Below are 15429 nucleotides of genomic sequence, written 5' to 3'. Positions count from 1 at the left end.
CATTCCAATCCAAAGTTACATTCTGGTTCAAATTTTGGTGAAAGAACAGGGTGATGAACCCTAGGCTTGGGATGGTCCCAGTAAGAAAACAGTTTTAAACCACAGTAAAATCATTTGTGTCCTTTACAAGGCAATCCACGGTAATACTGTATTTTACCGACAGGGCAGGGGCAGAAGTAATGTTTCAGCATGTGAGCTGAAAGGGAAGAGATTGAGAATTTTCTGGGTGCAGACTTTAGAGGAATAATTACTGACACAAATGTAGGAAACCCTCCACTTGGGGGCTTCCCACTGTCATGTTTTGTCATGCCTGTTTAAAGTACACTAGAAACCAAAATAAATGTTTGTGTTAATAGTCCTTACCTTAAGAGTTCTATCTGTAGAACAGGCAATTTCCATCTTTGGCTAATCCTACAGGCTGCTTTCTGAGAATCAGAAGAGAACAACCAACTTCGGTCATTTGAACATGGGGCATCAACTAACACCTAGAGAAAATGAGGACACAAAATGCAAATATGAGGTGAAAATATATCCTCAGACACAAAGTATATAGAGAAACTATGAAAACACGACCAAAAATAACAAAGATATTTCTTTTAAAGCCAAAAATACACCATGGTAAGTTCTTCTTTCTGACATTTATTTACTAGTATTTTTTAGCAAAATTTACCATGCACATTCAGTGTTTGAATTTGGTGGTGGGGGTTGGGGAGTGGGAACGAAAGGGCTAAAAGTCTACTGATGTCTAATAATATTTCATATTCTTGACAACTATAGCAAAGCATTTTGCAAAAGTGACTCATTTTAAACAGATATTATTATATTTCTGAATTGTCAGCATACATTTTTAGGAACTAGCATTTCAATTTCAGTTTACTGAAATGTTCTCTTTTTCTTCAACTATCATACTCTGATATGAAATGTTACTAAATTAGAGCAATACAATGCACATGTTTGTACACTGGCCCAAATAATATGTGACCTTTTCCTAAGTATCTTTGAGGTACCTAGAAATAATTCTATAATCTCCAATCCCAATGTTGCTGCTTCCTTTGACCATGCTAACCAGCAAATGAAAACTGCTTCCATGTTCACTTTATAAAAATTTCCCAGGCTACTGAAAAATTGTTAACACGCTCTGTCTGGAGGCAGATGGAAAACAACAAAAAAGCAACATAACAGTGGTATCATTGGGAGTCCATCAGTTTGTCACAATGTAATATAAGTACCTTGTCAAACATTTCAGGCTGGGCATCTCCCATTTCTCTGCCATCCATTTCAGACACTTTAATTACATTTATCAAAGGCCGTGGAATGAAAGATTCTAATGTCTGCCTCAGCCACCTCAATCTCAGACTATCATATTCATTACAATGAAGATAACCTAAAAATAAAGAATTAAAACATTTTAAAATACAATAAAATTGTTAAATTTCTACTTTTGATTGAATAAATTTCAAAAAGAAATAAAATTATGTAAAAATAGGGCTCAGAGGTAAATATTATGATTCCTATCCTTAAAAAAATATAAACACATACTACATAAAATATTATAGTCTTGCATATATACCATACTTTGCCATGCATAATGTGTTCCCATGTATGATGCACACCCATGTTTTTGTGCATATTATACATGGGATTATTATGCCCACAGTATGTAATCATTATACCCATGTATAATGGACGTCCCTATTTTTCCCTCACAAATTTGGCCAAAAAAGTGCACATCATACATGGCAAAATATGGTAGCTTGTTAGAAGCTCTCAATATTTACTCATTCAAATTTAATTTTGGAGGTGAAAACCTGTAATATACAATGAATACCTCAGTTCTCCCCTAAAGCTCTTAAGGGTAAATGTCATAATCTATTAAATATATTGAGCTCCATCCAAGACAGAACACCTTCATTTTAAATAAAGGAAAATATGCAGTGTGCAGAAAAAAGCATTTAAAGTATAATTAGCACTGTGGTTAGAAAGACATGGGCTCAAATTATGAGCTTAGACTTTGGTGGATAGCATACACAGCACGGTCATGCTAAACAGGGATGACTCACATCTGGGGCAGGATGGGGAGAAATGATACACATGCTACTCAGGATAGCACACAATTTAGAACTTAATGTTTCTTTCTAGAATTTTCCATTTAATATTTTCAGACTATGGTTGACTATGGGTAACTGAAACCACAGAAAGAGAAAATGTGGAGAAGAGGAACTACTTTACAGAAGGCACTTAGCAAATAGTTCTGTCCCTAATAAAAGATGTTATGATTTTTCTTTATTTGAATATATACTATAAATTATATAATAGTTATATTATATTTAAGTACAAGCACATTTCTTAAAAATTAATTAAAGTATAAAGGAAATGTAAAAAATCACCTGAAACTGTCTTCATATACCTGCCATTTAACATTTTGATAAGTGACCATACTGTAGCCCTTCATGTATATACCAGCAGATAAAATTTACATGAATGGAATGACGTATTTATCATGTCATTTTTTCACCTCATTCTTCATCTACCCTGTCCACCAACTGCCCAACTCCTCCACCAAAATGAACCTATATAATTATTTATATACCCAGGATTATATTTACACACTTCTCTGCCCAGTTACTCTCCACATATGCCAACACTTTAAAGAAACTACCATCAAGTCATTTGGTAGAGATATAATTTTTAAAGCCTGCTAAGCTGTGCATGGAATAGACTTGTCATTCCAATTGTTGGGCATTCACACTGTTGTCAGTGATATCATTCAATAAATATATTTGTTCATTTTCATAATGTGCTTTTACTATTAGGGAATAGTACCAGAGGAATGGATAGGTTTGGGTTGGGAAATTATTCGTTTTAGTAAATACTACCATGTCCTTCCACCAAACTCCCAAAAGTGTTATTATTAGTCTGATATGGAATGTGATGCTGTATTATAACCCTTGATCTCAACAACTGAACATCTTTTCATTTGCCTATTCACCATTTGGTTTTGCTTTTCTGTCAAGTGCCTATTCTTATCTTTTGCCCTTTTTTTAATTGCACTCTTTATATTTTTCTTATTAACAAGTAAGACATATGTTATGGATATTAACCCTTTATCTGCCATCTGATTTGTAAACATTTTCTAAATTGTCTTCTGAATTTATTTGGAGTATCTTTTTTAATATACAAGCTTCAGGTTTTAGTAGTCAGTCATATCACCGTTATAACTTCTAGCTTTTGGGTCTTATTTAAGGTGGTCTTTTCACTATTAGATTTTTATTTAATTAAACTAACCATTCAAGCAGATCACAACTGTCATCAGCCTACACAGAAGAGGACCCATGGCTTACCAAGAGGGCAGGGTGAAACACTACTCTTTCATGGAAGGCCTTCTGATGGTTCACACAAATGGTAATTCAGGTTCAAGAATTGACACTGAGCGGGTGAAGGAGCTGTCCTAACTTAACAGCCTCACATCCCACAGGTGCCAAAACCTTTTCTAACAACTCCACAGGCATAGCTTCTGGGGTCCCCACAAGGGACAAGCTCAATTACAAGAATCACTGCACTCAAAGGAGTCCAAAGTATGGCAAGACCCTCTAGGGTTTATTTATTCTTTTTCCCAGTACACATGCATTTTACCAATTAGGGTCATTTTTATCATCATTTTTATCATAAGCAGTGTTGCCTGGTAACATAGTGATAATTTCTGTCTGGTTACCAGGGAAACAAAGCAAGAGAACTGAAGGCAAAATTCTAATGTAGAGGGGGAAAATTTTTGTGAACACTTTGCTCAAGTACATATATGTACGTAAAAATGTGTGTGTGTGTATACATCTCTATATAAGTGTGTTGTTTTCTTCTGATTGTCACTCCACTGTTAAAAACTTTCAATTGACTTCCCATCATCCACTAAATAAAATTCAAACACTTAGCCTTAAATTGTAGGTCTGTAATAGTGAAACCTTAAGATAATCTTTCAATTTTAATGTCTCACTATTTCACCAACATACTCTGTGCTCCATGAAACTTGACTAAGTGGTCCATTTCTCAAACATATTTTGTACCTCTACTATAGACCTACCATTTTATCTCAGAGGAAAGGTGTTCATATGTGCTGCTTTTCTACCATCAGGGCTCCAAATTTTTATATGGCAAGAGCTCAAGAGATGGCATCAATTTTGTTTGAAAGGGAGGAAGAAGCAGAAAATAAACTTAAAGCTGCATTTGCACAGGTATGAAAATTTTTATTGTTTAGTCTACATGTTTATTTTGGATAGTTTTTGGAGGATTCACTAATACAGCTTATGGACAGGTATCTAAACGTTCTTATCTCAGCCTGGAATCACTAGAATACAATCTAAGACAAATCTTTATGTTACCAAAAGGGTGCAATCTCAGGAAAGCATGAGTGAAAGAAAAAAAAAAAGGAAGTGAATCATTCAAGGAGAGAGCACTAATGTAAGAGAGTTTTTAATCAAGCTTTGCTTATTCTCTCAAGATAGGTCTATAGTTTGAAATTATTGAGCCTTGGAAGAAACTGTGAGGTTTAGTGGAATATCAAGAAAAAACAATCTACTGATTTCTTCCTCTCTCCTGCCTTTCATTGGTTAATTGTCCCTTCCAAGTGTTGATAACCCCCACATACTTTGGGTTTGTGTTACCAGGCCCTTCCAGTCAAATGCTAAGAACGCCAGAGCATCCCCAAAATGAGCTATAGCAAGCTCCCAGGCTGGTACACTCTGCTTGTCAGCTGGCACAGATTAGCAGCTCCTGAATTCATGGCAGAGGTACCACAGCAGCAGACACCTGCAGGTAGTGTTTCTCCAGTCTGGAGACAATCCCAATTGGCTTGTTTTGAGATGAAGGGTGGGAAGAAATGTGAGGCCATACAAATCTGTGTGGTTCATAAACAGGGGCCAAGAAAGCCCTCTGAAGTTACTCCTTTTCTCTACCACTGCTTACCAGATACTGAAGGCCTCAAAGGGTGGGGAAGAAAGCATGCCTTAATTATCTTCAATTTCATTTCTCCCTTTTTTGGTTTAAATATTTTACATTCTATTCCTATTTTTTTAGTAGTAACTCTAAAGATTTTAACATGGGTGTGTAAAGAAAAAAAATCTAAATTAAGTCAATTTTCACCATTTTCCAAAAGGATACAAATATCTTATAATAATAATAATTCCCAAATAAGATACTATTGTTATTATATGAGATCTATCCAGAAAAAGTCCAGCTATTATTAATGTAATGAGAATGGTCTGGGTGACATAAATGTAACCTGGAAGCCAAGGAGAGTGGACTGGAATGTGCATGTGTGAACAATGATGACTTCACTGTACTAGTCAGTGGGCATGTGGTAGGCACCATTGAGTGAGCATGTGCACTGTGTGGCCATTGCATTCAAAATGACTGAGTGAGTAGAGCAACGAATCTGCAATAAATTTTGAGTTAAGCTTGAACACTGCTCTGTGGAAACTGTTTGGATGATTCAGAAGGCCCAGCTATGGGCAACTGGTGATTGGCAGCTTCATCATGACAACGCACCTGTTCATGCATTGCATCTCATGTAGAATTTTTGGGTGAAACATCGAATCACCCCCTACAGTCCAGATTTGGTACCCTGCTACTTCTGGCTTTTCCCAAAAGTAAAATCACCTTTGAAAGGGAAGTGATTTCAGACCATTGATGAGATTCAGGAAAAGTACAAGGGGGCAGCTCATGACAATTGGGAGAACTGTGTGAGGTCCCAAGGTGCCTACTATGAAGGGGACTGAGGCATCATTGTCCTATGTACAGTGTTTCTTGTATGTTGTATCTTCTTCAATAAATGTCTCTATTTTTCATATTACATGGATGGATACCTTCTGGACAGACCTCATATATGTGGGTTTTACTAAAGGCTTACATTTTTTAACTGCACAAAACGCTAATATCATTGGCTTCTATAGTTAATGCCTGTTAGATTTTCTCGTATTACTTCCCACCTTCTTTGCTCTTTACTTTTTGGTATCTTCTATCTTCCAGCTGAGATAGAGCTTCCTTTTTCCTTCAGAACATCCTTCAGATGTTTCTGAAGGAAACATCTTTCCTTTTTCCTTCAAACACATCCTTCAGAATTGCTGGTGGCAAACTCTTACATGTTCTCTCTTTGTGTAAAAGAAAAGTCTGTTTCATTTTTGCTTTTCCCAGATATTTAGGTGACTGTATTTCAGGATTCACAGTTATCTTTTCTTAACCCACTGACAATATCATCCCTCTAAATGCTGGTTTCCATTGTTACTCTCAACTATCAACTCTTAGTCTGTTGTTCCTTTAAAGATAAAATGTCCTTTCTGGCTGTAATTAAGGTCTTTTTATTTTCAGTGTTCTGCAACTTCACTATAATGCTATATATTGGCTTAGTTGTGGTTACAAAATTTTAGAGAGTATTTCCAGTCTTCCCCACCACCAAAGTTGACAGTTTTCCTTTCAGTCCTCGAAGAGGACAATTTCTTCCTAGTTTACCTTACATGGAGGGAAAGCACTTTTATTTAACTTAATCTTATATGCTCTACTTGGACAGGCTCTGGCTTAGTCTTCTACTCCTGCATTTAATGAAGTAATAAAAATCAACATGCAAGTTTTTCAGGTTAAGCAAATGTGGTCAAGTCAAAAGCCAAATTCAATGATCAATGTGCCTTTTAGGTCCCCACTATCTCTTGGATTTTGGCCACCGAGTATTTGGAGATGATTAAAACATTTTAAAAAATGTTGTATTTCTTTAATATTATATCCTACATTTATTGGTGGTTTTCAGCAAGAGGGTTAGTTATGGTACTGAGTCTGTCATACCTAATGAAACAGAAGTCTTAGTCATTTCTATATCCCTCACAGCTCTATACCTACCATTCGATGCCTTACACACAGTATGTGCTCAGTAAATGTGGCAGAGTTGATTTGAAGAAATGCCATAATAATAAAACTATGTATATATAATAAAAATACTTAAATTACTACAACTGAAAATTAGGAAGCTAAACTTTTAAAACATGCACTATAAGACATTACAACCCAAGTTTCATGTAGATACTAAGATTTACTACACCGACATAGAATGATTTTCATGCTTAGATTGTCAATCAAATCTTGGTATTTTTTCATCTAAGGAATAAAGTGGGTGAATTTAACAAATTTCTGAGTCATTAAGGCCTCATATTAGTACATGGTAGCTTTTGTCCATGAAAAGGACCTGAAACTGTAAGTTCCATTAATTTATTTTAGTATACCTAACTTAGAAAAAAATTGTTTTCAGTTCTGCTAATTATTCCCTAAATCCATTGGCCATAACAAGATTTTTTAATTGAATTTATTGCAGTGACATTGGTTAATAAAATTATATAGGTTTCAAGGGTATAATTCTACAATACACCATCTGTTTATGGTATTGTGTATTCACCATCCCAAGTCAGGTCTCCTTCCATCACCATTTATCCCCCCTTTACCCTCTCCTCACTCCCCCATTCCTTTTTTCCTCTGATAACCCCCATACTGTTTTCTATGAGGTTTTTATTTTTGTTTGCTTAATCCCTTCTTTTTTCACCCAGCACCCATATTCCCTCCCCTCTGACAACTGTCAGTCTGTTCTGTATATCTATGAGCCTGTTTCTGTTTGTTAGTTTATTTTGTTCATTAGATTCCCCATATAAATGAAATTATATGGTATTTGTCTTTCTCTGAGTGGCTTATTTCACTAAGCATAATATTCTCTAGGTCCATCCACACTGTGGAAAAGGGTAAGATTTCCTTCTTTTTTATGGCCAAGTAGTGTTCCATTGTGTAAATGTAACGTAGCCTTTTAATTCACTTATCTACTAATGGGCATTTGGCTGCTTCCAAATTTTTGCTATTGAAAATAATACTGCAATGAACATAGGAATGCTTATTTCTTTCAAATTTGGGTTTCTTCAAATATATTCCTAGAAGTGGAATCACTGGGCCATAAGGCAGTTCCATGTTTAATTTAAAAACAGGCATATGGAAAATGAAATAAAATAGAGATTGCAGAAATAAACCCATGCCTTTATCATTGATCAATTATTGACAAAGGAGGTAGGAACATACAATGGGGTAAGGACAGTCTATTCGATAAATGGTGTTGGGAAAATTGGACAGATATACATAAAAAATAAAAGTAGACTACCTTCTTAAATTGTGCACAAGACTAAACTCAAAATGGATTAATGACTTAAATATTAGACTTGAAATCATAAAACTCCTAGAAGAAAACACAAGCAATAAAATCTTGGGTATTTCTTGTAGCAATATTTTTTCTGATGTACCTACTCAGGAAAGAGAAACAAAAGAAAAAATAAACAAATGGAACCATATCAAACTAAAAAGCTTTTGCACAGCAAAGGAAACCATCAACAAAATGAAAAGTCAACCCAATGGATGGGAGACAACATTCTCCAATGATACATCTGATAAGAGGTTAATATTCAAAATTTATAAAGAACTCATATAAACTCAACACCAAAACAAACAAACCAATTAAAAAATGGGCAAAGAAAGCCTGGCTGGTGTGGCTCAGTAGATGAGTGCCAGCCTGTGAACCTGAAGGTCACTGGTTCGACACCCTATCAGGGCACATGCCTAGGTTGCAGGCCAGGTCCCCAGTTGGGGGCATGTGAGAGGCAACTGATCAAGGTATCTCTCGCACACTAATGTTTCTCTCCCTCTTTTTTCCCCTCCCTTCCCTTCTCTCTAAAATTAATAAATATGTTTTAAAATAAGTAAAATACAAATAAATAATGGGCAAAGGACCTAAATATACACTTCTCCAAAGAAGACATACAGATGGCCAAGAGACATATGAAAAGATGTTCAATGTCACTAATCATCAGAGAAATGCAAATTAAAACCACAGTAAGATATCACCTCACACCTGTCAGAATAGCTATCATCAAAAAATAAAATAAAATCTACAAACAGGAGTTGAGGATGTGGAGAAAAAGGAATCATCATGCACTGTTAGTGGGAATGCAGATTGGTACAGCCACTATGGAAAGCAGTAATGAAGATACCTCATAATATGATTGTTTTGTATGTCCTTCCCAATGTAAAAATTGGAATAATGATATTGTCCACATAGTAAAAGTGCTGTAAAGGCTGTAAGATTCTTTCAGCTACCTGGAAACAGTGTAATAAATTCACAAAAAAACTAAAATGGTAATAATGAACTTGTTAAACAGTGGTAGAAAAATGATTAAAATACTCTTAAGAGCATAAACATGTTAAGATTCTGGTTTATTAAGCACCTGTTATGGACTGGGAACAGTGCTAGCTGCTACTGACACAAAGGTAAGCCTCAAAAAGCTGTCTAATGGAGGATGCTGGACAACACAGCAGTTGAGTAACAGCTGGAGACTGTTGAACAGAGACAAGAGCTAATATGTGAGCGAAAACTTGAGTTCAGAACCTAGTTCTATCATTAACCTAGGGCATTTTAGTTAACTTCTTTTTGTCTCAGTTTCATTTTTAAAATGGAAATAATGATGCCCAAATAAGGGGCTGCACAGTTCAGTAAGATCATATACACCAGTGATAGTCAGACTGTGTTCCTCAGAGCCCTAGGTCTTTAGAAAGATATTTACAAAGTGATTCAATGTAAGATGCTGGAAGCAGAGACTAATAAAAATGTTTGAAAAACACAGATTTATGCAATGTGATCCATATAGTCCTTGGCACATACTGAGTGTTCCAAAATGGTTATTTTTATTTTTATTATTACCACAAAGAAGATACACCTAATTCAGGGAAGAATGGAAAGGAGTTAGCAAGGGAGGAAGAGGAGATAAATAGTATCTATAAGATGTGAAGGAAGCTGGAAGGAAGGCAAGAGCAATTCAGTAAAGAAAGGAGTCTTTCTAATATTCTCTAGCACCAAAGACTTAACTTGATGCCAAAAAGATATCACAAATAACAAAACTAATTTCATGCCTTGGAGAGCCATAACCCTTAGCAAGAAAACTAATCAAGCATCCCAAAGGCTGTGTTGACCAAAAATAAACAACAAACAATGGATAGTCCATTGCTGTGCTAACAGATAGGAGTGTTACAATTGGTGTTTAGCTATATATTGAGAAGGGGAGCATCAAAATTAGACACTGAGATTCATAAACTGGGGGACATGAGCCTGCTCACTCAGCCAGGAAGCTATCACTTCCCAGGGGATTGCAGCATTGCTCCAACAATTGGATTAACACTCCTCCCTTCCCCACTTCTGTGCCAGATTCTTGGGGGGGATGTAGGGAGAGGTGCTGGACCATAGAAGCCTGTCAGTCTAACTAGGGGGTATAAACCCACCCCAAGCCCATGAAAACCTGGGAAATTGATGGGTCAGTCTGAAAAGGCAACTGGTCCGTCCCAAGCACAAGCTAATATCCCAAAAGAACAAAGAAGCTATTGTGTTCATTCTCTCCCACTTGGTAATGCACTGGCCCTGTGCATTCCCATGTTCTCTCTCCACTCTCTGTCCGTCGTCATGTGGCCTTGGCAGCTACATGGCCAGCAGCCATGTGGACTTTGCCACTAGAGCAGGCAAAGTCCAAGCCTAAGCTACCTGGATGGGGACTGAGACTGCTTAGCAGCTTCCTGAGGTCTCCAAAGGACTAAGCTTTAATATAAAGCAAAAACTCTGGACATTGGTTTTTGTCTTGGCATTGCTAAGGACAAGTCTGGACTTTTTCTATGGTAAGGCAGAGGAATATGGGACATTGGGAGGTCGGGAGGGAAATTCCCTTAATTGTACATCTTCAATAAGTCATACTACAGAGCCACATCCTTCCGTGCAGGTGTCAGTAACTTCTTTTCCTTTAGATACCATGAGAACCCCACTTACACTGACAACAGGAGCAGGTGGACCAAGAGAGAAGTAGAATAATTTTTTAAATCAACCTAAAACATAAGCTTTTTAATTATTCAAAGCTTGAGCCTCTTGGCCCAGAAAAAAGGCCAGTACTAATCTAGAGGAATGTGTGTATAAATGCCCATTAAGCAAAGCCATCATTTTAAGTTGTGCTTATAAATGCTTTGATTAGCATTGCTTCTGCATTCCAAATTCAAGCACTGTAGCTAACCTAATATGGGATTTGAGCATCAGCATGAAGACATCTGGACTTCTTAGTAAACCATTATCATTAGTCCTACTTAGACGAAAAGCTTCTTTACTTGGAACACTGCCTGTAGTTCATTGCCCTTGATGTAAGGACAGGAAGATTCTTCTCCAATTCAAAGTCCTAGAATATATCAGTTTGCCTTTGGGTTTCTAATCACCTTCAAGTCACCTTCCCTAAAATAAGCACGTAAAATATTTATAGCCTACTAATAAGAATAAGATTAAAATGCCCTCTCTTCAAAATAGTGTCCTAAATTGACATTTCTCTTCCATCTTTTGCAATACTAAAAATTCTACTTTCAAAATGAAGAGAGAAAATAAGAATTCTGTAAGGAACACAGAGTGAAAGACAAGTACTCCTATAACACATGATTCCATAAAGTTTCAGCTCAAATTTTAAAAATAATAACTTTAAAAATAATCTCTTTTGTTATTTCTTATATAAAATACAGCAAGGTTCACTATCAGAGTTTTAACACAATTCTGAAACACACAGGATGTTTTCTCCTAAATATACAGTTAAGTGATATATTTGTACCAATGCCTAGTACAACTGGATTCACAGTTCTCACAAAAATTTTTGTAATCTTTTCCAACTGGAATGCTCTCAAGTGGACATATAAGTTAGCAGTCTTCAGACTGAGATATGCATGGCCTGGGGATACAAACAACTTTCTACAGGATGGGTGGGCTTGGACGGTTTTTTAAATAATCAATTTTCAGATCAACTTCCTAAGGAGGAGAAGCCTTGAGTCAGGACAATTCCATTCACAATGGTCCTTCACCAACTTTACATATGAGGAGCACACTTCCCACTCATCTAGTATCTTACTACTGAAAATTGTGCCAGGGCGTAGAAACCTCCATATCACCAAAGTTCCACATTAGTGCCTTGACTGAGAAAGTGAATGATTTTAACAACTAAGCAATAAACAGACTATTGTAATTGAAATGGCTCCAATCCTCTGCCTTCAACAAAACAAACAAAAAAATGAACCCAGAGAATGCTCAGCTAGTTGATAATTAAAATAAGGCTTGATGAAAGATAACTGTGTGATTTAAGATTATAACTCTCAGGAGTTTAAAAAACTAGTGAAACTACTGTATCACACAACTCCCACTATTTCCATTTCTTATCTATGTGAGCAAAAGCATTTGCATTTATAAAAACAAAACCATCAAACAAAAACCAGGCAAAATTGATGCAAACCCTGTCTCATCTAGCTGTAAGTAATTCACCCAGAGAAACCGGAAGTAATTTTTTTAAAAGTCCCATGGCCTCGTTAAGAAAATAATTATGATGAATGTTGACTAATTACTTTTAACAAATATTTATGCAAATGTACATTACATTTCATCATTTTTGTACTAATAATAATGGTAATGACAATTCCAAAGAACTAACAAGCAAAACAGAGACAGACTCATAGATAGAGAGCCTTCTGGGGGAAGGGTGATGATGGGGGTAAAGAAATCCAGCAAAAGAGAAAAAGAAATCATGGACTTAGACGATAGTGTGGTGACTGTAGGGGGAGAGGCATGGGTAGAAGTGTTGGGGGGTATAAAGGGAATAAATGGTAATGGAAAAAATATAATAAAAGTAAACTATTAAAATATTTTAACAAATATAAATAAAAATAAAACTCACATCAATTCTAAAAAAAAAAAGGATTTTTAACTCTTTTAGAATTGCACTGTCCAATACTACACCCAGTCACCACATGTGTCTATGAGCACTTATAGTGTGGCTGGTTCAAAATGAAATGTCCTTGTAAGTGTAAAATACACATTAATTTTGGAGACTTTGTAAGAAAATGAGAATGCAAAATATCTCATTAAAATTTTTATTTTGATTACATGTTGAAAAGAAATTTGGGGTATACTGGATTATAATGTATTATTAAAATTAATTTCATCTGTTTCTTTCTACCTTTTTAAGGAGATGAAGGGGACCAAAGTTTTGCCACTCTAAAACTAACTTTTGGGACATTGACTTTTAAGATTCAGAAAAAATATCTGACATTCCCCCTTTTCTGCCCTTGAGATACAGATGGAAAGGCCTGGTTCAAATAAAAAATCTTTGCATATTCATCTTAGCCTAATTTGAATGAAGTATAGTAGACAGGAGGGCTCCAAGTAGGGGCCTGTTAATTAGATTACTCCTTGTATCCCACTGATTCTAGGTTGCCTAGTAAGAATTTATATACAGATAAATTCTTCAATTATCTGTAAACTGCTGACTTCTTTTGAAATCTCAGACCCCCCGTCCCCTTTGTTCACAATGACATACAAGAGGGAACCCCTCAAAAAATGGAATTATCTTCTGGAGGGCAGGCCTCTGGAGTACAGGCTTCCCCACTAGGTGAGAGTTCTATGATCCCATCTGTATCAGTGTACCAGCTGGCATTGTTGTGAGAGGCTGTGTTTGGCTTCAGTGAATTTTTTTAAAGACTCTGTCAACATTTTCGCCCATTTCATGATGGGTGATTTACAAGGCACCTGCCCACACCATGCTGAGTATTCAGCAGTTTTTGACCAAAAATGGCATGACCTCAATGCCCCACCCTCCCTAATCATCTGATCTCCTGGAGTGACTTTTGTTGTTTTCCTGGATGAAAAAAGTCCTCAAAAGGAAACATTCTGCCAACGTGGAGTGGAAGACACAAAACAAAAAACAGCAAAAGCACTAAAAGGCATCAAAATTGACAAGTTTAAAAAACTCTTTTTGGCAGTGGAAAAAAACATCTCAATAGGTGTATTGCATCAAATGGAGAGTTCTTTGAAGATGACTGAAGTTTAAACATGTAAGAATAAATACATAAATTTTTATAAATAAATTCTGGTTTTGTTGTGTCCTCCCTCATATATATTTCAACAGCCCAATACATTTTGGGCTCTCGTTATCTTATGACAACCATTGACATGTCCATCTGTAATAAACTTTGGACATTTTTTTCCTGTTAATCTGTATCTCTTAATTTGATTATTATCTTATGGCAGGGGCGGGACTGTTTTGTTTTTTTTGCCCCCACAGACACTACTCAAAAGTTTTAAATCAGCCCTGGCTGGTGTGGCTCAGTGGTTGAGTGCCAGCCTGTGAATCAAAGGGTCGCTGGTTTGGCATATGCCTGGTTTGCGGGTCAGGTCCCTAGTCAGGGGTGTGCAAGAAACACATTGATGTTTCTATCCCTCTTTGCCTCCCTCCCTATCCCTCTCTAAAAAATAAATAAATAAAATCTTTAAAAAAAGTTTTAAATTATATATAAATTTCCCATTATATTTCTATTGGATAAAAAAACTTCCTTAGAACCTTATGGACCAGTGATACAAAAAGTGATTTTAAATATATGTTTCTGCTTCATAGTAGCACATGGAAATCAATATAAGACTTATAAGTATAAAAGTAATACAATTTAAAAAATTTTTCTCATTGGTTTATAAGGATTCATATTATCTGCTAGATTTTTATTCCCCAAATGTAGTTTTGTTCCCAATTACCTGCTAGGATAAGTGACTGAGAAAAAAAAATGTTATTCACACTGATTTTCTCAGCTAAAACTTCCATTCTCTTCCTACTGTCCTGATTTTCATGCTTTCCAAGTATACAAATTCAACCTTACATTTTTCCCCACAGAATGCATACTTTAAAAGTACTTTACACAGATGGACATTTAAAAGTGGTTGATCGCTGAGAGAAAAGCACACTACCTGGGTGAGCACACTGCAGCAAAGCTACGGATTTCCCTCCAGGAGCAGCACACAGATCCAGAATCTTCTCTCCATCCCTTAATTCAAGAGCCAGTACTGGGAGAAGAGAGGCAGCATTGAGGAGATAGTATTTTTTTAGGCTTCCAATTTGGTGTCTTTCTGAAGGCATCCGGTCAGGAATTCTGCTAAGGTAACACTGCACTGATTTAGGATAATAGGGTAAAGATCTTTGGAAGAGTGTGTGATAGCCCCTGAAAAGTAAATCCTTTTCCAGTTCAAAAGGGTAATTGAATCGGTTGAGAAGGACAGCATGTTGCCAGCATGATGGAGATGTCAGTATATCCCTAGAAATACAAAAACAAAGTACTATTACTATAAACACCAATACAATTTTATATTACTAATCAATTAAATGTGGCTCTAGTTTTACATTTTACTTACGTGAGATTTTAATAGCCAAGATTGGTATTAGACTTTGCCTCTTGCCTCAGGCCCCATTATGACTAAACCCAGAGCTTTTGATCCTGTCTTTATTTAAATCTTCAAATATTAATATTAATATTAAAAAATAT

The 15429-nt window shown here is 36.1% G+C and overlaps 1 protein-coding gene across 1 annotated transcript in view; it reads right to left on the bottom strand.

Moving 5' to 3' along the window:
* NSUN3 (NOP2/Sun RNA methyltransferase 3) overlaps positions 1-15429 on the bottom strand; it is a 60384-nt gene that overhangs the window by 36472 nt on the left and 8483 nt on the right. The window contains exons 3-5 of the mRNA XM_028504922.2: positions 14858-15201; positions 1230-1384; positions 364-485 (exon numbers count right to left, since the gene is read on the bottom strand). Of these exons, the coding sequence (XP_028360723.1) occupies positions 364-485; positions 1230-1384; positions 14858-15201 (621 nt within the window). The remainder of the gene's footprint in view (positions 1-363; positions 486-1229; positions 1385-14857; positions 15202-15429) is intronic.

Source organism: Phyllostomus discolor, chromosome 2, assembly GCF_004126475.2.
Source record: "Phyllostomus discolor isolate MPI-MPIP mPhyDis1 chromosome 2, mPhyDis1.pri.v3, whole genome shotgun sequence".
Classification (NCBI taxonomy): Eukaryota; Metazoa; Chordata; class Mammalia; order Chiroptera; family Phyllostomidae; genus Phyllostomus; species Phyllostomus discolor.
This window is presented reverse-complemented; position numbering and strand designations above follow the sequence as displayed.